At 39.1% G+C, this 22,312-nt stretch overlaps 4 protein-coding genes and 1 long non-coding RNA gene across 7 annotated transcripts; 2 read left to right on the top strand and 3 right to left on the bottom strand.

Annotated features, from left to right (window-relative positions):
• Window positions 1-1,885: 1,885 nt before the first annotated feature.
• Window positions 1,886-3,759, bottom strand: LOC145895161 (uncharacterized). Its single transcript, XM_082983933.1, has 2 exons — window positions 2,999-3,759; window positions 1,886-2,489 (listed from the first exon to the last, which is right to left on the bottom strand). The coding sequence occupies exons 1-2, from the start codon at window positions 3,719-3,721 to the stop codon at window positions 2,229-2,231; spliced, it is 984 nt and encodes a 327-aa protein (XP_082840059.1). The 5' UTR covers window positions 3,722-3,759; the 3' UTR covers window positions 1,886-2,228.
• A 1,239-nt stretch (window positions 3,760-4,998) lies between these two features.
• LOC145895987 (uncharacterized) lies at window positions 4,999-7,572 on the bottom strand. Its single transcript, XM_082984753.1, has 4 exons — window positions 7,501-7,572; window positions 7,156-7,243; window positions 5,924-6,208; window positions 4,999-5,363 (listed from the first exon to the last, which is right to left on the bottom strand). Exons 1-4 carry the CDS (start codon window positions 7,570-7,572, stop codon window positions 5,029-5,031), a joined length of 780 nt encoding a protein of 259 aa, XP_082840879.1. The 3' UTR covers window positions 4,999-5,028.
• Window positions 7,573-9,102: 1,530 nt separating this feature from the next.
• Window positions 9,103-12,876, bottom strand: LOC145895025 (uncharacterized). 2 transcript variants are annotated; one of them, XM_082983769.1, is made up of 5 exons: window positions 11,894-11,950; window positions 11,615-11,701; window positions 10,961-11,063; window positions 10,214-10,489; window positions 9,103-9,811 (listed from the first exon to the last, which is right to left on the bottom strand). In XM_082983769.1, exons 1-5 carry the CDS (start codon window positions 11,933-11,935, stop codon window positions 9,483-9,485), a joined length of 837 nt encoding a protein of 278 aa, XP_082839895.1. In that variant the 5' UTR covers window positions 11,936-11,950; the 3' UTR covers window positions 9,103-9,482. The 2 variants fall into 2 exon arrangements, with proteins under 2 accessions (XP_082839895.1, XP_082839896.1); XM_082983770.1 differs by lacking the exons at window positions 11,615-11,701; window positions 11,894-11,950 and adding an exon at window positions 12,602-12,876.
• Window positions 12,877-13,355: 479 nt separating this feature from the next.
• LOC145894308 (glutamyl-tRNA(Gln) amidotransferase subunit A, mitochondrial-like) lies at window positions 13,356-17,192 on the top strand. 2 transcript variants are annotated; one of them, XM_082982852.1, is made up of 10 exons: window positions 13,356-13,491; window positions 13,880-14,013; window positions 14,285-14,470; window positions 14,797-14,943; window positions 15,191-15,366; window positions 15,563-15,675; window positions 15,890-15,982; window positions 16,176-16,255; window positions 16,321-16,455; window positions 16,720-17,192. In XM_082982852.1, the coding sequence occupies exons 1-10, from the start codon at window positions 13,456-13,458 to the stop codon at window positions 17,096-17,098; spliced, it is 1,479 nt and encodes a 492-aa protein (XP_082838978.1). In that variant the 5' UTR covers window positions 13,356-13,455; the 3' UTR covers window positions 17,099-17,192. The 2 variants fall into 2 exon arrangements, with proteins under 2 accessions (XP_082838978.1, XP_082838979.1); XM_082982853.1 differs by lacking the exon at window positions 13,356-13,491 and having other exon boundaries at window positions 13,880-14,006.
• A 4,135-nt stretch (window positions 17,193-21,327) lies between these two features.
• Window positions 21,328-22,097, top strand: LOC145895338 (uncharacterized). The gene is made up of 3 exons (XR_014401618.1): window positions 21,328-21,362; window positions 21,419-21,563; window positions 21,956-22,097. It is a non-coding gene; the product is annotated as an uncharacterized LOC145895338 (long non-coding RNA).
• Window positions 22,098-22,312: the final 215 nt, after the last annotated feature.

Genomic DNA, 22,312 nt, shown 5'->3' with positions numbered 1-22,312 from the left:
AGACTCAAGAATATAAAACTCATTGTGCCACCATATGATTTTCGGGTGGATTCAAAAACAATTAAGATTTGCGCATTCTCACATCTGCGTCGTAATTTCACTTGATTTACACGATTGTACGTTTTGTGACGTCACTCAAGCCTCTCTTATCGTCACACAGAGCCTTGTTACATCACAACTACCTGAAACAAGCTCACCATATTTAAATCCAATTCCACTTTCAGACCCAATTCTGGTTTTAGGTAAATTTCTGGGCGGTAATGCAAGACTATGCTCAGTAGGATTGATGAAGAAATTCGGTGACCTACTGGCTATACATTATACGGATGTTCATGGAGTTATTCTTACCAACACAGAGAATGTCCGACACTGCTTCCAATGTACAGTACTCAGCCCACTGTAATCTCGTCCCATATAAACATACAGTATCGGGTTCCTGTGGCACAGGTGTTTGAACAAAGCAATACGTTCAGTTGCCAAGTATCCTGACCCATCTCTATACCCTGCACCGGTGACACTTTACTGCTGAAAGTATATTTCTACAAAATGGAGCTCTTTCAAGGGAATTTACAACAATCACTTCGTTCTTTTACAAAATCGAGTGAAAGCTGTTGCGTAACAAAGGGCAGAGGCTAAAAGCAGTCCCCGGGTTACTTCGGGTCATTCATAATTGACACCGAAGGTGTTAAATTACGTGGTGCCATCTGACCAGTATTAAAACCTTGCGCAGTGAAAAACTTTTCGTTACTACAGAATATCTTCAGCTACAGTAATAGAAAGAAGTCAAACTTTATCCTGAATGTTTTGAAACCACTGTTATGCGACTTATGTTTATGCAGGAAGAAGTCTGGTGAATCCTTGTCCCAAATGTGTTACTGTTCTTTGCTCTAAAGTTTACCCTGTTTGTTGCTTGATCTGCTCTTAACGATTCTGCGTCGACTGTGACGTGACAATATAACCTCGCACGTACGACTGAAACACGGCCTGCTACCAACTCGCACGCCGCCAGACACTCGTGGTCAGAATGACTACGATCCGCATTCACGTTTTATAGTAATATCGATGCTGCTTGCTGATTGGTTGATCGCAAGGGCGTGTCTGTGCCACCATAGGGGGGTGTGTCACCACATGTGATGTAAGTGACGCAACATAATGTTATGGTAAGGAGGTTGTATTAGATTCTCAAGGGCGTTCTTAAGGTCGTGGAATATTGTGTAATTACGCAAGGTTTAGATGCTAGCAAAACTTTTATTTGAAAGAACAATGTTTCCATTGAAACTCTGCATGCTAGCGACAACATTTTCACCAAGAGAGTTTCCAACCGTTTTGTCCGAATTTTTTGACAACGATTGATGTTTTGTTTTCCTTTTTTTTCTTCGTTCTCACGCATTTGTCGTCCAAAATTTTGACGAAAAAATTTAGCTGTTTTTGTTGCTGACGGAACTTTTCATATTTTATTAACTTGGGTTCATGCAATCCACTTTAATGACTGATTTATAATTATTTGAAACCAACAACTGGTACGAACATTTCTACTTTTAAACGTACAAGCCATTGTAATCAACTTTAAACTAACATTCAATCGTATCACACATTCTCCTATACCGCTGGAACGTGATATATATATATGTGTGAAAAGAGTGGTGATCCCTGGTTACACAAAGTCAATGATAGCAATTATGCGTGCGTGGAACTGTTCGTTTACATCTGGACGTTGGTTTCCATAAAATTTCCATCCGCCAACAAATTTCCACCCAAACACCAACCAGATAAAGCTATGGTAAATCCACGGTACCACAGGACAGGTTAAATTCCTCACCAGCAACCACAGATTTGATGGAAAGATATTTTAATCAGGTTTCTTGTTTACATCCAATGCGGGGAGATAAAGAGATAACACTGAGAGCGATTGATTTCATTAGATAGTTGTCATCGTATGAAAGTGCAATCAAAGCAACATGGAGGACAGAATGTTAACACAAGAACCTGATTACCGTCGAACGTTTGAAATGTACAAAATATTAGACAGAAATCGATGAAATAATCTTGTACAAATAACATTCTACACTGCATCCATGTACTCAATGTACACCCATGTATATTATGGTTTTATAATGTAATATATAACTTTGTCACATAAGTTTTACTTACTTTCCAAAAAAATACACAAGTCTTGTTAAAATTTCTATTTATACGAAGCAAACGTAAAATAAATCCCGAAGAAAGAATCACAAAACTCGAAAGAAAACAATTACTGGAAAGTTTCTGTCTCGACATCTACCGGAAACCACATAGAAGTTTTCCTTTGCTGCCACAAACAACGGGGAAATCACGTCACAAATGGGAGGAATGACGTCACTTTCTTTGTAGTTACTTTGCTCGTGCTCTATCCCCACCACGCGACTGGCTTTCGTCAAACATCCTACCACTTGGTGACTCCCACTGCAGTTGCCGGCCAGTCCTTCAATTCCTTGCCTGGTTTCAAAAACCTGAAAAATCAAAAGCAACAATTTTAATGGCAAATAATCTGTTATTGAAGATTTTGGTACATTAAATGACACCTTTATATGAAGTTTTGTTTGTCGAATATTGCATAAATAGAATGCACATGTCATCCAAACATTGTTGTTTGGGTTTAAATATTGGAAACATTTATAATTTTGAGCTTTTGCGAATTAAGAATGCGCGCTTTTTAGATGAATTTGATTACAGTGCTATTTTTGCTGCCAGGCATAGTAATTAAAGGAATTGTTCTTCTGCCACTTAAGTTACGACCATCCGGCGAGACTTCCACAGGGTTACGTAGCAGCGATAATGCAAAAAGCGCATAAACACCCAAAACACAAGAAAAACATTTGATTAGGTTTGCGTTAGTCGCATGGAATGGCCTGAATCATCGCTGACTTTACAATTTCTTGAGGAAAAAATGTGTAAGTTCGCTAATACTTCGGCATATTTCTAAGTGATATTCATATCTCACATGAGACTAAATTCTCACTTGGGTATTCCAGCTTTGTGTTGTGCATTTTAAAAGTGAGTTTGTGGAGAAATCGGACACCCATAATTGCTGGTTGGCATCAAAACAAGCAAAGGAATTCTTTGAAAGTTTCCTCGTTTGTTCGTCTGATATTTCTTTAAAATGTTCGAACTTGCCGCGATGTTTAAAAACATGAATGCTTCCTGACAAACCGTCGATTACAGCCAAGGACATTGGAACCGAAGTGCTAATAGCAATAGCTGTGGGCCTGTACAGTCCTTCAAATGCAATTGTATCCAAAGTTGTCATAGTAACTTTACCGCCACAACTTAAACTGAATTTAAGGCAATAAATGCAATTTGTATCGGTGTGTGATATCCATAACATGGTTGATATGTCGTCCTTATGACTTTGAGCGGTCTTGCAAGCTAACCTTGGCGTGATCTGAGTTGCTGAACATTTTATTGACCCAAGATATTCAAGAATACTTGAATTGTTACAGAACAATACCTTCCATACTTCAATAAAGAATGGGTCATTGTTGCTGGCAAACAGGAGACTGATATTGGCTCCTGGTGCCAAAACGATACAAGGGGTTGAAGCTAAATCTTTGTCTTCGGTGTTCTTTGGATTGTAGCTAAGTTTACCAGTTGACAAACACCTCAAACCACGTTGGGTTTCGCTACATTCCGAATTCCATTCAAAGTTACTGCTCTGCTTTGTGGAAAATGCAAACTCCAACATAATAGTTTGAACCTCTGTTCAATATCATTTGCAGTAAACTTAACCTACGACATACAAATATACAGAGTAATATCAAGAATCAAACCTCGTGTTCTCTGTATTGCAGCTGAATATTCATACACGCTTCTAACCACTTGCAAATGCAGTGATTGGGCAGTGTTGCGAAATGCCTGCGAATATTATACCTGTCTAACCGTATTTGATATTAAGCCACCAATCGTCAATTAAACCTACCGCGTCGGGACAGTTACTACCTGCTATAAAGCGGAAGTAATGACTCTGTATGCTAATGGTAGGCTGAAAACACACTCAGTTGACGTATTTGTTACCAGACTGAAGCGAATGTAGTGACTCAATACATCCTTTTGAAGGCGTTAGTTATCTTGTCAATTGTGGTATTTATTGCGTTGTTCTCTGTAGTCGGCAAACAAATTTCAGGTACTTTACCGACGCTACATAGAAATCATATTCCCCCATAGAATATAAATCAGATGTTTGTCGATAATAAAGTGTTTTGTGAAGTGTGTTGTAAGTGAAGCGATGTACAAACATTTGCGGCCGCTGTGTTTTGAATCTAGATGACAACTATTAGCATTCCTGGGATTCCCCTAAATTTCCCGCCAAAATTTTAAATTCCCTACAATCGTGTTTGTTTCGTCATAGTGAGATTATGAAAGCAATTGTCAATTCGAACCGCTCTCAGTTTTAAATACAAGAAAGCAGTTACTGCTACGTTAACATTACGTTAACCTGTTAACATTAAAAAAGGGTGACCAAAACGAATGCAAACCGTATATGTACAAAACACGTAGCTTCGATAAGACCTTTAATCTCGACTAAACATTTATTGATCACAAAATTGCCGAACAGCTTACTAATATATGACGGTGAAAGTACGTTTGCAAATCATTCATTAAAGTTAATTCACATCGTGTATGGTAAAAGACAACATTTCAAAAATCAGCTTGTTTTAATGCTATTGTACAAGTGCATTTACGCAAAGTAAACAATTATAGAATTCTACATCTAGAGGTGTCCTCTGACAATAACATGTGAATTTGAAAGGTTTAAAAATACTCCCAGGAAATAAATTCCATGAAAACAAAAGAAGCGGAAAGTTTGTAACGCAGGGATTCTCAATCACGGGTAATTCCCCAACAGGTTTCAATTTGCAAATGGGAAATAAGTTTAGTTTCTCTGCTTAATGTACCGACATAAACACATTATTTACACACTAAAGCTCCAGTGAGAGGAATTTGAATAGCAGTTGAGGGGGTTCATTGGATAAAAGATTTTGAATCACTACTCTAATGCGACTTCTTCTTCCCTCGTTCCATGGTATCAGTCATACTGTACTGGCCTGCATACGGTCTGCAAGCATGCCAGCTGATAATCCGATGCCACCGTTCCGTCTCCTGGCTGTCAATCAACACAAACACGTACTTTCTCTCTTTTGTCTCCACCCAAAGCTCACTGCGCTGCTCCGGATTAATCGTCACCAACGAGCCTCTGACGTGAACCGAACTGCGAATTTCCGCGTCCTCTCTGTCACTCTTGTACCACGAGAGGCGCCCTTCGCCGGTCAGCCGGATGTGACGTTCTTCGAAGACCGCCTTTCCCCCGCTCAGCTTTTTGCACCAACCTGGGAACAATTTACGTTTGTTGTCACAAGAATAGCAATGGAATTGTGTCATTGTTGTTGCGGATCAATCTTAAAGGACCATCTCAGAATGTATGTGGAAAGTCTATGTCAGGGTTGCACAGCAAAGTGCACGGGTGCCAAACTTGGCAAACCACTGGTTAAAAAATACACGCGGACAATTTTGTGCCTCATAGATTGTGAGAATATGTATCTGTTGCAATTATGCCTTTCGCAATATTAAGGACAAATATTTGGCTGGCGATGGATTGTGTACAACATGTATGGCACATATCCTTGTTTGAATTGTGCTCCCAGGCTATGGTCTAGGTTAAATTATGCTTGATTTCAGTTCCTTAAAACAACAGTTGTCACGTTCCATGTATTCTGTATTACGTAAAAGTCACAAATGCGAGAAATTTTAGTTAAAAGTGAACGAGGTGATTGGGATATTTGGGAATACGCGCGATCCTTATCTTACTTCCAACCACCATTATTTGAAGCAACCAGAAGAAGAACCCATACCGCAAACAGACGCTCACAGTTTCGTCACAGTTACTCACATTCTGCTGTTGGGGTGACCTTGCTGTATTTAGATATGACGCTGAACCAACGATAGGCGACTGTTTCAGTACAAGCCTTGAAAACTCTTCGTCCAATTTTCCATTGAAAAGGAGGAGCAGGTTCCAGTCGAATCACTTTCCTTCCAATGAGAGAAACCAGAGCTTCGGTGAGATTGATCTCGGCCGACGCGTCATGTTTTTCTTCCCTGCTGTTGAAGAACCTGAATATTCCATCTGCGACCTCCACGTACTTCTTGACCCACACTTGACCTTTGTTCGAGTCTTCTGTGGAGGTTGTGAGGTTAAATACAGATATTGCACAGGAACTTCAGGAATCAACCCAAAAACAGCTGCCCCAGGCATGCTACAATTTAAATCGCACCGATCTTCTGGCATAAAATTTAACGCAGTATATTTCTCCGACATTTCGTATGGCATTTACAGCAAGATTTCATCGGGGTTTTAACATAATTATAATTCTTCAAATAACTTGATTTTCACTTTTAGTTTGATGAGTTGTTTATCGAGGAGCAACAAATTTCTTACATAATTTATTTCACCTGTCGTGAAAAATTGGTGTTAAAACGCAAAAGAACGTTTTCTGGTGATGAGGAAATTTGGTTATTGATAAAAATACGCACAGCAACTTGTTTGGCCATGTCCTTTTGCTTACTGTAGTTGGTAAACCTACAAGGTTGTTGATTAACCAGTCATGACTGTGTTGACCAACCAACATTGTGGTTTTACTTGTTAAACTTGTACTTTGACCACAAACTGCACGAACCGCAATATTCAACCCCGATTAAAATATTCGTAATTTCCAGCACACTTTGTTTCGGCAAGACATGTGTTTAGTAGTGACATGTGTCACGTGTCACGCATGCTGCATGGTGGTGACATGTGCCATATATCACGAACGTTGGTTCAAGATCAATTATTACCTCGTCTCCAGTTACAACAAAGTGTGTGCTTTTAGTTTTGAATGTTTGCCAACCTTGTAGCACCAGCTTTAATATTTGAACGGTATAAGCTGGAAAGGTTACCATTATATATTTGTATGTGTCGGTTTTACACTGATACTGATATAACACTTAGTTTGGCTGAGTTTGGTTTTTACCACAGCCTAATTGAATGTCTTGCCAGCAGCTGAATGAACACACTGTGTAAATATCGTCGACGCTGGGAAGCGGTGTCACCAACTAAGATAACTTTTAATAGATTCCTCTGTTTACCAGTGGCCTTGTCCAGATATCCGCTGATGATGGGGTCTGGGATGGGAGGTCTGTACTCTGGTGGTGGGTGGGGAGGACATTTGTCAACCTGGAACATTCAGTTTAAACTTTTGAAAACCTTCAAACACCGACAATAATTTTACCTAAGCATTAAGACTTCATATATGGGAAAAATACCAAAGAAATCAGAAAGTGGTCGCAGAGCTAGAAAGAAATGTTTGAGAAAATGAGATTCATTTGCTTTCATTTGGTTGTGACTTCCTACAAACTGCTAACATATGAAAGCACTTAAACATTCACTTTTGCACACATTAAATCGCCAGGTTATAAAAAAACATCTTTTACCGGTCTTCTCTGCGCTGGAACCGGTTGGGGATAAGCTGGTCGCGATGATGGTACGTCATAATGCTTGTCCATGGCAACAACAATGGATAAACGAGAAATTGTTTCGAAACAGTCTTAATTCTGACTCAGCAAATCTTACATGAAACAACTGTTTCGTTCAGCAACCAATGTTACAACCAGCACTTCACTCGGTGTCATGTACCTGAACCTGGTAAAAGGTAGGGAAGATGAGATAAAAGATTAGGTTTTACAAATCAGAACAAACGCCGCCTGCTGCTGTTTGATTTAAACACTGATTATTCGTCTACGTTTAAAACTGCACGTTTCCAATCTCCTCAAACTGCATTGTAAGCAATTTTCGTTCTTTGTTTGCATCAAATATCAACACCACCGTCCCATTGCACACAACCCGAGACAACAGCATGCCATGTTAAGCGCTTTGCATCAGATATCACAAAACCTGGTTGTAAAACCTATCTTTGAAGCAACGGAAATAAAGTAAACGAAACTTGTTCTCGGGAAACAACCAGCTCCCCGCAGACGACCAATAACCAGCATTATTCGACAACAAACAATCGGTTCGAGCTATATTGCGCGACACACAGTGACGTCACAAACGAACTCCGGCTTCAGCAAGCAAACGAAGTACTTTCGTTTTGAAGTAGTAAAGTTAGTTGCGGTTTAAACTATGGGTACGTGCGAGTCTCTGTTAGTTGTGTTGCAAGGTCCAATGATATGTTGGTTTATTGCTCATCCGTTCCCATAAACCCTTTGCATGAATGCAGATCTGCAAACAATGTGGAAATCCCGACCAGGAAATTGCAACACAAAATACCCATCAACTAATTCCGTACCAGGTTTGTTTGTTGGAGGCAAACACTTCATGTTACTGAACGGAGGTCATCTGACTTTAAGTACGCATGGAGGTTAAATTGTTTTCATGCATTGTACGCTCGTCACTTCCTTCCAGCAAAACTTTTATGCACGCTTGTATGAATCCTGGTGTGTTTTTCTCAACTGAAACACAGCGGACGTTTATATCTTCACCTGACCCCATTATCATTGGTGAGCAGAGCGTATAGTTGTGCTTTCTGAATCTCTCCTGTACAACACAGTAGCACTGAAGTAACTGCACCACTACACACATGATGGTACAAGTTGTTTTGTTCCCTAATGTAGTGCACAAGGTTATGTTTAACCTAAGCATGGAGACAGAAAGCAAACAAAAAGTTTCCATGTTTTATTAAATAATGCCTTTAAAATTTGTTCATTAAATTTGTTTGCGAACTGAAAACTAAAATGTCATTATAAGCTGCGGGGAACAAGACATCAACATTGCACTTGGGGATAATTTCGTTTAACGACGAACAGAATGCTTTAACCTTGAAATGTAACCTTAAATCCACGTGACGACATTCGTTTCATGCATCGCTGGTCAAGCGTTGTAGCTTTTGTTGAATGTGAGTTCTGGAGGATCCGCAGGGCCGAATTGGATACTTGTACCTAACCTTACTGGTTATCCCTGTAAACCGCAGGGTTCAGTTTCAATCGCAGTGTCTGTCTTGGTCATTCACACATAGATACATAATTTATTTTCCCCCAGCAAGTGAACATAACGTAAACTCATTTACTTTGAATTGACAAGAGCGGAAACCCCTTCCACTTCATCCCACTGCGTTTCTGATTTATTAACTTTTACAAACAGTACGTCGTAAAGAAATATGTCAGAGTCCATGGTGGATCAAATGGAAACAATGTGATTTGTTCGAAGATCCTATAATCCAACTAACACAATGTTCAACCAAAGAGGGATTTATCTTTCCATGCATTTCACAATGATTGATTTTTACAGGCGATGTAAATGACGACATAAAGAAGTAACAATGGAACGGCGTTCGGGAGAATGACGACATACAGGGGAACAATGGTACCATTGTGCACAGCAGGAAAAATGACTAAACGTGAACGAAGCAATCGTTGTTTTATGGTTGTTTCTTTACTTTGTTCCTGATTCCAGATCCGGGATTCTTGACAACCGGTCGATTCGAATGGTAAGAAAGGATTCGAATCCACTCACCGGCTTCGTAGGCGTCGGGGAATTTGAAGATGAATCTCCTCTCATCAGTTTGAACCCAAATCTCAGATCCGTCGTCCGGATTCACCTCCACTGACTCCCCACAGATGAGGAGCGATCCTCTGCAATCCGCATCGTCCTTATCATTCTTGTACCACGAGAGAACGCCATCCGGACCTACTTTAACGTACCGCTCCTCCATAATATTCTTTCCTCCGCTCATCTTCATGCAAAATCCTACAAAGTCAAAAAATTACATCGAGAAAAGTTGAAAACCAGCTTTGAAAGAGTTATTAGGGTGCAAAATATTTGGAGTTAATAACTTTGAAGATGAAAGCCAAAGCTAAAATGCTGTTATACATTAGAAATAGTTAGTGTTCGAAACGTTTACTATTTCTAATGTATAACAGCATTTTAGCTTTGGCTTTCATCTTCAAAGAGTTATTATTTGTTACAAAATGTCTTGGTTGCAATTCGTCAATTCTTTAAAATGTACAACAATTTGCTTGATGTGCCATTTTTTGAAATTGAATGACCCAGAAACCCATGCGAGTAATTAGTTGGAAATTGCTGATTCCATTTCATTTCCTCCACCTAACGACACGGACAGTTAATTATTTAACGCAATATTCCACCCACCTTCAGCGATAGGGGCTGTAAAGCAATACCGGGATATCGCAAGCGCCCACTGGTAAGCTCTAGCTTCAGTCTGGGCCCGAAAGATTCGAAGCCCACTCTTCGTTTCCAACCGGATGTGACGTTTGGCTTGTACGGACACGAAACTTCCGGGAAGGGGAACCACCACACCCGTGTCCTCTTTCTCAGCACGGTTGTTGAAATATCTGAAAGTTCCTTCTGAAACCTCCACCAGCCTCTTCGCCCAGGTCTGACTTTTGATCGGCAAATCATGATCTCCTGTTAATGTCAAGAAACTTCTTTGATCGAAATTTGCCAAAAGAGTGCTTTGCAATGGTTTATGTTGTGTTCTCTATTATTCATGCCACGCATTCTTTCAAGCCGTCACGCACCGCCGCGCTTTTTTCACTGTCAACTCTTCGAACGATCCGCATGAATGCACAACGAAAATAACGTCGCACGAGAACGAAACTATATGCTGAAAATTGTTGGTTTCGTTTGGGTTACGGTTGACTGGTTTCTTTTGGTAAACACGTGATCGATCCGCAATTGATGCTAGGGGGGGGGGTATGGAATTGTGAATGTGATATTGGTGTTGTTTATGACGTAATAATACTGGTAAAAACTATTCCTGATTTGTTTATGTTTTGCTTGTCATGTAAAAATGCCATAAGGTAAAAATCAACTCGCCCACTAAACTAAACACATCTCCAACACTGGTAATACATGGGAATCGATCCATGCACTTGCCTGTAGCTTTCTCCAGGAACCCGCTCATGATAGGGAACGGCACAGGGGGAGTGTATGATGACGTATAACCAGGTAGAGATGAAGCAGATCCCGGACCTCGCATCTGAAAAAATCGCTGTTAAATTTTGAACAATCACTTTAACGATAAAATGACCATTAGAGGAAAGGACTGCTGTCATCCACATCAATGGACTTGCAAACCTTTTTTTGTTTAGAGTTTTACTGTCCAATGATTTTGTACAATCCAACTAATATGTAATGAAGAAAAATAATAATTTTGCATAGCATGGCCTTAAGAAGTTTATGATTTAAAACGATGAAACTGAAGCCAAAATAGAACAAAATCTTTGATGAATTTATACTGCATCTCATCAGTACATGCAGGGTAACATTTGAAGTAAGTTTTGGCATGGGTATTATTTTCTTGTTAAAAACTAAAATATTTGCCGGGTTTAAAGTCTGTCAGTTCTGAAAAGAAATCTGTGTAACTAAATTAGAAAATCAAAGATTAAAATGTTGGAGTTTTGCATCCGCGGCCCCTTTTTTTGCGCAAATTTATCTGTAGTTGGACAAAAACTTTTTGCCAACGATTTTTTGCAGTGGTTGAGTTGATTCCTTTTTTTCAGTTGATTTTCTGGCCAGATTCGAACTCACCCTAGGAAATACGTCACTTTCTGAGGCCCGCTTAGCCCGGGGTTTAGGTAGTGGCGGGCGATCCTCATCTGTGGGCAGAATTATGAACTGAAACAACATCCTTCAAATTACAAAACTACAAGTTCGCAATCTAACTTCTCTCTCCCTTCTTATGCTGTTGTTTACTAGTTTGTATCGCAAGAATTTAACTAATGCGAAATGAATGTTCTTTGATCTGCATCGAAAAGTCCTGCAGCCAATCTTAACTCTGCCAAAAACCTAATCGCAAAATCTCCTTACTTTCATCTTTTCTTCCAGCTTCTTAATTCCGTCGTCACTCATGATGTCATATATGAGACTCTCTCAGTAACAAAGACAAACTGTGGCGTACTCTCTTCAGCACCACCAGAACCCCGCAGCGATGACTAACCTCAACGAAAGGAAACTACCTGCAGTTTGTGTGACTTGCACTGAACAAATAGGACAGGGTTTGCGTGCCGACCGCTGCAGTCTGCGGTGTACAAACGTGATCAAACAAACACCACTGATTGGCGTTGCGCTTTTACAACTGAACCTTTATGCTAGCGAATGTGTCGACAGGTTACACTGCCGCTAGTGAGACGTAATCGACCGCTTCGTGCTAACCGTGTGGCAAATTTGTAAGCATGAATTCTACGTGGTGTTACAACAACACAGTAACATTTTCCCTCGAGATGCGCTCACCTGCATGGTAATATACAAAGTATGATATTTCTATGCGACGAATTAAACTTTTTGCTAACCCTTCTTTCATCTAAGTGTTCACTCCGTATCAACATGTTACAATATTCTGTGTAAGTAAAAAACGCATGAATATCATTAAAATAATTTGCTGGCTTGATGCTAAACGTGAAGATGGATTGATGGCAATCCAAGTGTGAATTCAACCGATTAATTGAACCTCTGTTCCGGAATATCGCGCGTTCAACAACGATGTTAACGAAAATTCAACAACATTCGTTAAGTTACCTTGCTTCTGTGTGCATACTCCGCAGGTGTTGACAGGGGCGGATAAATTTGTTGTTCGGCTGAAGTACGTCTATGTGTTGGATCCGGTGACGACATCCTCAACTTTAGCAGTAATGTTCCACCGAAATGTTTAATCTGAGTGAACTTTGTAGCGCCAACGAAGCCTGGAAAACTGACAAACTACATTGGCATAAAGCGCAACCAGTCTTTACGGCTGAACAAGTTTTGAGGGAAAAACGCATAGAGAATGTGAAATCTCGTTCAGTTTCTGCCCACAAGTCCGTGACGCACTTGAGCTCCGCAGCAGATAAATTGTCCACCCACCATTAAATTGCTGTGTTCTCACGTCTTGCCAGGGCACCAGAAGACGGGGTTACTGCCGGTGCGGCGAAACGATTAATATGGAAACCAAACCAAGTCATTGCCAACAATCAATGCAAAAAGAGAAATGTTTCAGATTAAAAATATGATCGATTTTAAACCAAGAAACAAAAAATTACTGCAGAACTAGTCAAGCGTGACTAGGTGCTTTTCCCTTTTTGGAAACATGATAGTTTTTATGTAAGATGAGGAAAAGGAAATTATAATTTGCTGTTTCCTTCTGGACACTCATTAAAAAGTGGTTTTGGTTTTGTTGTTTAATTACGATTGTTGTTTTCGGTATTAAAAAAACTAAATGTAGTAAAAAAGGTAATTGAATTCGGCAAAAGCTTGTATTGTTGAAATGTTGTTGTGTCAACGTCTCATCTTATTCAGACTTTTTAAGGAGAATTATTTAATCTTCATTTAAATTTGTTTCTTACAACATATAAAAGACTAAACGAAATTCCAGTGGAGCCACTGCAAAAACCAAAATGGCTGCTGACATTGTCAACAAAACAGCTGTGCAGGTAACTATTCACCTTATATTCTGTTTAAGTAGGTTACCTATTGGCTGGTTAGTAGGTATTTGCAACCTGAATATGAAAAGTTAGTTATACTTTGCCGACTCTGAAAAACTTAGTGAATATATTAAAATACAAATAAGGTTTGCCGGTGCATTGTCCACACAATCAACAGCCATGCATGCTGTTTGGCAAATGTTGTACTTTAGTTTTCCTCCACATACTCCATCAGTTTGATGATAAGTCAGTGATGTTTATTTCTTAATGCTTATTGTGATATCAAGTTATGGTATTTTCTCTTATTCATCATCAAATTTGTGTCTTTTTTAATTTTCCACGAAACCATTTTTCGATTGGTAAATTCAAATGTTCGAGAAAAGTTGTATTTTTTCAGGTTCTCAAAATGTTGCAAACTGGTACTGTGACCTCACCTGAAGTATTTGCAGCGTGTGTTAGAAGAGCAGAGCAGAGCAAACCTTTAAACTCATATATTTCATATTGCACAAAGGAAACTCCCTCATGTGAGAAGTAAGATAAACATATCAGATATCCTTGACCAAAGGCAGGTCCACAATTTTTAAAGGAAAGTGGTCCTAATATTTTGGCGGAATTTTCAGATTTTTTTCTTTTTAAATTTCTGCTACTCATGGCCAAGCCTCACAATATTTGGACGTCTGTGTTGAACCTTATAAAGTAGTTAGTTAGTAATATACTTTCTTTTCAAGTGTGTAATGCTGGTATCATACACGTGATGCCAAAGATTGCAAAACAACATTAGTAAATGTGCAATTACCTGCAGGTCTACACTGATGGGATTGCCTTTTGCTGTGAAGGACAACTTTTGCACAAAATCCCACCCCACAACCTGTGCATCCAAAACGCTGAGGGAGTTTGTTCCAACTTACAATGCGACTCTTGTGGATAAGTTGGTTGATGCTGGTGGAACTTTGATGGGAAAAACTAATATGGATGAATTTGCAATGGGGTTTGTAAGGATGTTTATTTTAGTTTATGTTTAAATTTTGCTAATTTTTGATGGTTTTGATTAGTTTATTGCTCAAAAATAGTTTAAAACATGTGACAAATAGTGTTGTTCAATTTCTGTTAACAATTTAGTTTACATGCATTATATGTAATGTAGATGTTATTATATTTTTCCAAAACTTTGTCAAACAATTGCAGGAAACCGCTCCCAATTCTCACCATATGGTTACAATGTTTTCTAACTTCTGCTCTGTACCACATTTTTGAAAGTGCAGGAATCGCAAGCTCCTTAAATATATATTTCTTTTACATTGATAATCTCAACAGGTCTGGTTCAGTCGACTCAGCATTTGGTCCTGTGAAAAACCCCTGGAAGTACAATTTCTCAAAATCTGAGGAGGAAAATGATTGGTTGATTGTTGGTGGGAGTTCTGGAGGTAGCGCTGTCGCCGTTGCTACTGGAAGCTGTTTCTTGTAAGTCTTTTTTATTAATTAGGACTCTTACAACAAGTTGTTGTTAAAATTTGACTTTACTTTTTGGTAATTGCATGGATATAAATTAACATTAAACTCATGACAACCCTTGCTTGAATTTAAGTCATATCAAGGCCAATTATCTTTGATTAATAAAACCTTGATATTTGCCCTGACAATAGCAGGAATAAGTATTTTTTATTGTGCTACACAATTACCTCCCCTATTTACATTTTGTGTGTTCCAGTTCACTGGGTTCTGACACAGGTGGATCTGTGCGAGGCCCTGCCTCCTTCTGTGGAATTGTTGGTTTAAAGCCATCGTACGGATGTTTATCACGTCATGGACTTATCAGTCTCGCTAATGCCATGGACACACCTGGGATTTTTGCAAAATGTGTTGATGATGCTGCATTAGTGTTTAGTGAGCAACATTTTTGTAGTGTACATGGGGTTACTGAATATAATGAAATTATACTTTTAAATATTAGGCATTATTTATCATAACCTTAACAAAGGCGCATTTGTGAAGGTTATGATAAATAATGCTTAATATTACAAAGTATAATTTATTTTTCCCACCTGTCTAACATCCAGTAGTAATGAAAGGTGTTTCTTAGATATGTTAGCTGGCCATGACCCCATGGACTCCACAACGGCACAAAGTTCTATTCCAACCGTAAAGTTAAAAGAAGTTGAAGATGTCAAGGGATTAGTCGTGGGTATACCAAAGGTAAATGTTGATAACTCAACTTGATCATAAGGTGAAGAAACCTGATAACCAGAAAAATTAGCAAAGTTGTAAGCCTTAAAAAACTCCACTGTTCAAAACATTAAAGCTAGTTTGATTATAATTTTTTCTAATGCTCACCAGTTTCAACTACATGCCAAACGATAGGCTTTTATCTTTCTTTACACAAATTGTTGTTCATACTGAGATTATTCAGGAATATCACGGCCCAAACCTCTCACCCGAGGTTGTGGAAGCTTGGGATTGGGCAGCTGGAAAATTTAGTGATGCTGGAGCTAAAGTTGTCCCTGTAAGTAGAAAAATCCAACAATATACTAATATGACTCACATCATATATTAATCAGCTGGGGGTAATATTCTGGCAATTTTGTGTGTTATGTGTTTGTTTTACTGAACATTCTTAAACCAGTAAATTTTCTTAGTATTACTCCGCGCTGATGGAATTTTAACGGTTAAAACTTGTAACATTTCCAACATTCCAGGTAAGCCTTCCAAATACCCAGCATTCAATTTTGTGTTACTACGCCCTGAGCTGTGGCGACGTTGCATCGAACATGTCAAGGTACAACAGCCACCATAACATTTTCACCATTACGTTTTTACCAACAGAAAAATACGTTGTTTCAGATACGACGGAGTGGAATTCGGTCATCGGGCCGACGGTTCAAACTTCAACGAAATGTTGGTAAACACTAGAACGGAAGGGTTTGGGACGACTGTCAAGCAAAGGATTATTGCGGGGAATTTCTTCCTGTTAAAGAAGTAGGAAATACGTCATAAATGCGTGTTTGTGTTTAAATCACCGGCGTATCACATATCTACTAACTCAAGTTTTTTGTAATTTGAGTTTATTCTGAAGGGTTTGTTTTTGGTTGAAAGTTATTGATTTTATGGTGACAAAATATATTTGAACAATTAGCTGTAAAGTACAAGAAAAAAACTTATTTTTTTGAATGTTATTTAATTTCTTTGGTGCAAATCCTGTCATCGTACTTTTTCCTGTTGCATCCTGGCTGTGTTTTGCAGAAACTACGAGAAATATTACGAGAAAGCGTTGCGGGTTCGTCGGTTGATTGTGGAGGATTTTGGATCCGTGTTTTCCCCCCAAACAACCAGGGGTGTTGACGTCCTGTTGGCTCCGGTGTCGATCTCCTCCGCACCGAAATATCGCGATTTTATTCAAGAAAACAACCAATCTCGATGCGCAGAACATGACATTTATACCCAGCCAACCAACATGGCCGGGGTTCCGGGGGTCAGTGTTCCTATCCGTATTGACGAAAGGGGACATCCCCTCGCCCTCCAGTTAATGGCGCCGAGGACAGAGGAAGGAATTCTTTTACGCGCGGCAAAATTTCTCGAACAGGAAGCAGAGTTTCCAAGTTTGCGTCTTGAATTTACCTGAAGAAAGTTTGTAGTAAAAACGTTTTGGTGGAATCTCTGATGCATGAACTACTCGCCTCTTGCTTGCTTGCTTGCTTAGTCGACCGTGGACCTACTTACCAAGAATAAAACAAATCCTTTCGTTTTGATTTGACGAAATGCCTCCCAGAGTCACTATGACAACTACAAGCACAATGATAAGATAGAATGACGTTTGTGACGAAATACTGGCCACAAATTTCTTTCCATATAATTTTAATGAAACCGAATATTTCATAATCAAATCGTTCATTGAATAACGACCGGGGAATGAAAGTTTATAGAAATGTTTCAACAAACTTTTTTGCATTAAAAAAGCCATGAAAAAGTGCGTATTTCAAATGCACCAGAATAATTTCTTTCCAAGTAAATCAAAACACCTCCGAGTCCGGTTAATATTGGCCACAAAGTTCACGGAAGTTTATCAGGAATATTGAAGTAAATTGATGGGAAGTTTTGAGTGGAACGTTTATAAAAGTAAAGGCTGACAGGGGATTGGACAGTTTGTATCGGACAACAGATCGGTAAGTGAGCTTATTCACTCGCAACTCGATCGACGTCTAATACTCACTATTTGCAGAACAAGAACAAGCTTCTACTCATTCTTGGACTTCTTCTCGTGGCCAGCACGGTCAGCGAAGGTTGGCTTTGGTCTCGTAGGAGATACTACGCCAGGCGACGACGATATTACGCCAGACGACGATACGACCAGCAACAAGGTAAGTTTTCACCTCCACAGTGCACATATATAGTGCACATCTACAGCGCACATTTACAGTGCACATCTGCAGTGCACATCTACAGTGCACATCTACAGCGCACATTCTCCAACTAAGCAATGCGAGTTTATTGACATCTCGTGCTGATGAACCGCCTCCAAAGAGAGATACGACTAAGAAAATATAATAACGAATTGACGGAACTTATTGCAAAAATATCTCTGAACTTTACTGTTTTATATGACGTATTATTTATGTTCTTTTCTTTCAAAAACTCACGAATCAAAATCTTTTTATTTTCTTCACAGCTGAGAATGACAACATGCCCCAACAAGATGAAATACCGGATGAGCTGAAAGAACTTCTCAGTCATTAAAATCGACTTGCAATAAAAACTGACTTTTTGTTTCGTCAAGAAAACAAAATAAATTTACTTCTTGCACCTGAAAATCCTCTGGTTTATTCGTTGTTTCTGTTAAGATTCAGTTTATGTTTCTACAAGATAAAGTTGGCACCGGTTGTTCAGTTTAATGTTGAAAATAATTGTTACAATTTCGGTTTGATGACGTTTTCCAAAACAGTTTGGGGTTAACGCGAATAAAACAAATCCAGTAATATTACAGGCAATGGCATGATAGGCAAGATCGCCCCACTGAGCACGTATATGTGAAGGTTGCCTGGGTAGTTGTGCGCCTGCGCACCAGTGTACCTTGGCAACAATATACCCCGTGAAACCACTGAGCTCCTGTAGCTCAGTTGGTAGAGCGTTGGGCCTGGTTTAGCCCAGGGTCGTGAGTTCAAACTTCACCGGGAACTTAATATTTCGAATCTCGCTCCGACATGTCAGGAAAATGTGGCTGATCCAGCTAGGCTGCATTGTCTGGGCTGCCAAGCATGAATACCTCATGATAAAACAAATCCATTGGCTTTTTTGTGACGAAATGCCTCCCAGAGTCACCATGACAACGAGATATACAATGATAAGAGATAATGACGTTTGTACATCAACCAAACAAAACAGATTGTTTTTCAAAAAAATTGGAATCACTTACTGTTTAGTCCGTAAGAAGTTTTTCCCTTTTTTAGCAACTTTTGCATTAAGAACGCATATTGTTATTTCTAATTTTGCCGGCGGGAAATGCCCACCGTGTGGCCATCTGTCACAATAAGTTGGACGTCACAGAGCAACCAGTGGCGCATGGGGGTTGATTATACGGTTGAGTGAGCATATATGCATGTGCTTTAAACTGGGGGGAATTTAAGTCCAGTTTTGGGCAGTTTTAGTGGGTTTTGGGCGCTTTGAATTAGGAAGCTACTTGGTGCCGGGAACAAATTGAACTAAAAAGTCAGCTCAAACTTCAGGATATATTTGCAGAAAAATGATTCGCTTAAGGGCACAGTCATTTGTGGTTTAATGAAAGATCCCTCAGTTACACATTCATTTCTACGCATCATGCTCCAACAACAGAAAACGTCTGTGTTGACCGACTGTATTATTTATTTTGTGTCAGGATAAACCGGGAGTATAAAATAGAGTGACAGACGATCATTTGAAACTGACGATGTCTGCAGGCGAAATTGACAATTTTGTTTTGAAAAGAAAAACACTAACGCTGATCGTCTGTCTCTTTGTTTTTAGTTCTTGGAAATATTCAACATGAGCCGCGTGTATTTCTACGAAAGATTAAAACAGTTAAGTCCTGTATCTTTCCCGGAATTATACGATCTTTAGAGGTTTTCCTCGAAATATTTCAATCGCGTGCGACAGGAAGGATAATGGCACTGACCAAAAACTTTCGCAAACTCTGACAACAACGTTTCTGAAATCTCGTTTAAGCTCCAAACAAACTTCCCACCGTTGGAAGCGCAATGATTTCTTCCGAGTAAATCAAAACACCTCCAATCGTGATCGTTTATTTCACCATATGCTCAGTGCACCTCTGGTGTACATATCTATAGTGCACGTACATAGTGCAAATGTACAGTGCACATCTACAGTGCAGATATAAAGTGCTCCTCGTGTATACGAAATAATTATGTTCTTAACATACAAAGAACTCCCGAATAAAAATCCTTTATTTTCTTCACAGCTGAGAATGACAACATGATGCCCCAACAAGATGAAATACTGGATGAGCTGAAAGAACTTCTCAGTCATTAAAATCGACTTGCAATAAAAACTGACTTTTTGTTTCGTCAAGAAAACAAAATAAATTTACTTCTTGCACCTGAAAATCCTCTGGTTTATTCGTTGTTTCTGTTAAGATTCAGTTTATGTTTCTACAAGATAAAGTTGGCACCGGTTGTTCAGTTTAATGTTGAAAATAATTGTTACAATTTCGGTTTGATGACGTTTTCCAAACTAGTTTGGGGTCGACTCAAACTCCTGCAGCGCGTTTCAAATAACACAGGAGGTTCTGAAGAATCGAGGGCGCTGGGAAATGTGGACAGTTCAAGTTTTAGCGGCCACAGCGGTTCTGCAACCTATGGTATTAGGTGTAATTTATACATTACAATTTTAGTGTAAATTAATGTGTAAGAAATTAATTGGTTGAGGAGGGCGCTGTCCAAAATTAACCCAAGCCGAATATTCCTAACCAATTTCAAAGAAGTTTGTTAGTTCTGCATGCATGGAACGTCTGCCATCCTTAAATTAACAATGAATTTGTTCAATTTGTACAAACCGGTTGTAAATAACCCACAGTCACGTGGTTGTAAGTTAGTTTGATGAAAGGTTGCCACAATGAATTTATGTTGAAATTATAAAATTTGTTTGATCTGTCCGAGAAATTAGTCTGGTCTGGAATTATTTTGCATAATTCTAAAACTTTGGCTAAGGGATTCACGCTTAGTTTCGTAAAAGTTTGGCTTTACTGCGGAACTCCAGACTTGAAACTTCCAGAATCAAAACAATATCCTCAACTTCTTTCCTGGATATCCTTATTTTGCTTCAATCCATGTTGGCAGAATTCGAAGATTAGTTTTGTTTTTTCCTGCATGGTTGCATCAGCACGACAGCCACAATATTGCTGAAAGAAACCCAGTCATTTTGCACACACATGTGGTTTATTGTAGACAGGGTAGCGTTACATTAGTTCTAAGATTTCTGTTTATTTTTACAAGCAGTGTCTTGGAAGATACAAATCTGCTTATTTCTGTAAACGCGCTTGTTTCTGACTTACGTCATCACATACAAATAAATTTCGGCATCAAAATGCAGAGAGCATATTTTTGTGGTTGCAACCCTGGTTACAAGAAAATTATAGGATTAATATTTAGACAAATTGTTCTTTGTAACCTCTTCCTTCCGCGAGATACACGATAATGTTGGCAAGCTGGAACAGATTGTGCAGCCAACAGCGGAAATCCCATCAGAGGAAATAAAGTCCTAGGAATTCGCGTAATTATTTCAACTTCACGGAAGTTTATCAGGAATTTTGAAGTAAATTGATGGGAAGTTTTCAGTGAAACGTTTATAAAAGTAAAGGCTAACAGGGGATCGGACAGTTTGTATCGGACAACAGATCGGTAAGTGAGCTTATTCACTCGCAACTCCATCGACGTCTAATACTTACTATTTGCAGAACATGAACAAGCTTCTACTCATTCTTGGACTTCTTCTCGTGGCCAGCACGGTCAGCGAAGGTTGGCTTTGGTCTCGTAGGAGATACTACGCCAGGCGACGACGATATTACGCCAGGCGACGACGATATTATGACCAGCAAGAAGGTAAGTTTTCATCTCCACAGTGCACATCTACAGTGCACATCTACAGTGCACACTTACAGTGCACATCTACAGTGCACACTTACAGTGCACATCTACAGTGCACATCTATAGTGCACATCTACAGTGCACATTTACAGTGCACATCTGCAGTGCACATCTATAGTGCACTTCTACAGTGCATATTTTCCAGTCAAGCAATGCCAGTTTATTGACATTTCGTGCTGATGTACCGCCTCCATATTGAGAGATACGACTACGAAAATCCAATAACGAATTAACGGAACTTATCACTGCAAAAATATCACTGAACTTTACTGTTTCATATGACGTATTATTTATGCTCGTTTCTTACAAAGAACTCCCGAATCAAAATCTTTTTATTTTCTTCACAGCTGAGACTGATAACAAGCCTCAAGAAGATGAAATACCGGATGAGCTGAAAGAACTTCTCAGTCATTAATATCGACATGGAATCAAAAATGACTTTTTGTTTCGTTATGAAAACAAAATAAATTCACTTCTTGCACCTGAAAATCCTCTGCTTTATTTCTGGTTTCTGTTGAGATTTGGTTTATGTTTCTACAAGATAAATTTGGCCACAGTTATTAAGTTTAATTTTGAAAATAATTGTTACAATTTCGGTTTGATGACGTTTTGCAAAATAGTTTTGGGTTGACTTAAACTCCTACAGCGCGTTTGAAATAATACAGGAGGTTCTAAAGAATCGAGGGCGCTGGGAAATGTGGGTA

The sequence above is a fragment of the Ascidia mentula genome, chromosome 3 (assembly GCF_947561715.1).
Source record: "Ascidia mentula chromosome 3, kaAscMent1.1, whole genome shotgun sequence".
Lineage (NCBI taxonomy): Eukaryota > Metazoa > Chordata > Ascidiacea > Phlebobranchia > Ascidiidae > Ascidia > Ascidia mentula.
The sequence above is the reverse complement of the archived record's forward strand: the minus strand, read 5'-3'. Positions and strand labels throughout refer to the sequence as shown.

Coding starts and splice junctions, on each gene's coding strand:
- LOC145895161 (XM_082983933.1), bottom strand. CDS start 3,721: ATGTTGGAGTTTGCATTTTCCACAAAGCAGAGCAGTAACTTTGAATGG. Junction 2,490..2,998: donor CACAAAGCTGGAATACCCAA/GTGAGAATTTAG, acceptor TTGATTTTTCAG/GTTTTTGAAACCAGGCAAGG.
- LOC145894308 (XM_082982852.1), top strand. CDS start 13,456: ATGGCTGCTGACATTGTCAACAAAACAGCTGTGCAG. Junction 14,944..15,190: donor GCTACTGGAAGCTGTTTCTT/GTAAGTCTTTTT, acceptor TGTGTGTTCCAG/TTCACTGGGTTCTGACACAG. Junction 15,367..15,562: donor TGATGCTGCATTAGTGTTTA/GTGAGCAACATT, acceptor GGTGTTTCTTAG/ATATGTTAGCTGGCCATGAC.
- LOC145895987 (XM_082984753.1), bottom strand. CDS start 7,572: ATGGACAAGCATTATGACGTACCATCATCGCGACCAGCTTATCCCCAA. Junction 6,209..7,155: donor ATATCTGGACAAGGCCACTG/GTAAACAGAGGA, acceptor CAACCTCCACAG/AAGACTCGAACAAAGGTCAA. Junction 5,364..5,923: donor GGTCACCCCAACAGCAGAAT/GTGAGTAACTGT, acceptor AATTGTTCCCAG/GTTGGTGCAAAAAGCTGAGC.
- LOC145895025 (XM_082983769.1), bottom strand. CDS start 11,935: ATGAGTGACGACGGAATTAAGAAGCTGGAAGAAAAGATGAAA. Junction 11,702..11,893: donor AGCTGGAAGAAAAGATGAAA/GTAAGGAGATTT, acceptor ATGTTGTTTCAG/TTCATAATTCTGCCCACAGA. Junction 10,490..10,960: donor GTTCCTGGAGAAAGCTACAG/GCAAGTGCATGG, acceptor TGACATTAACAG/GAGATCATGATTTGCCGATC.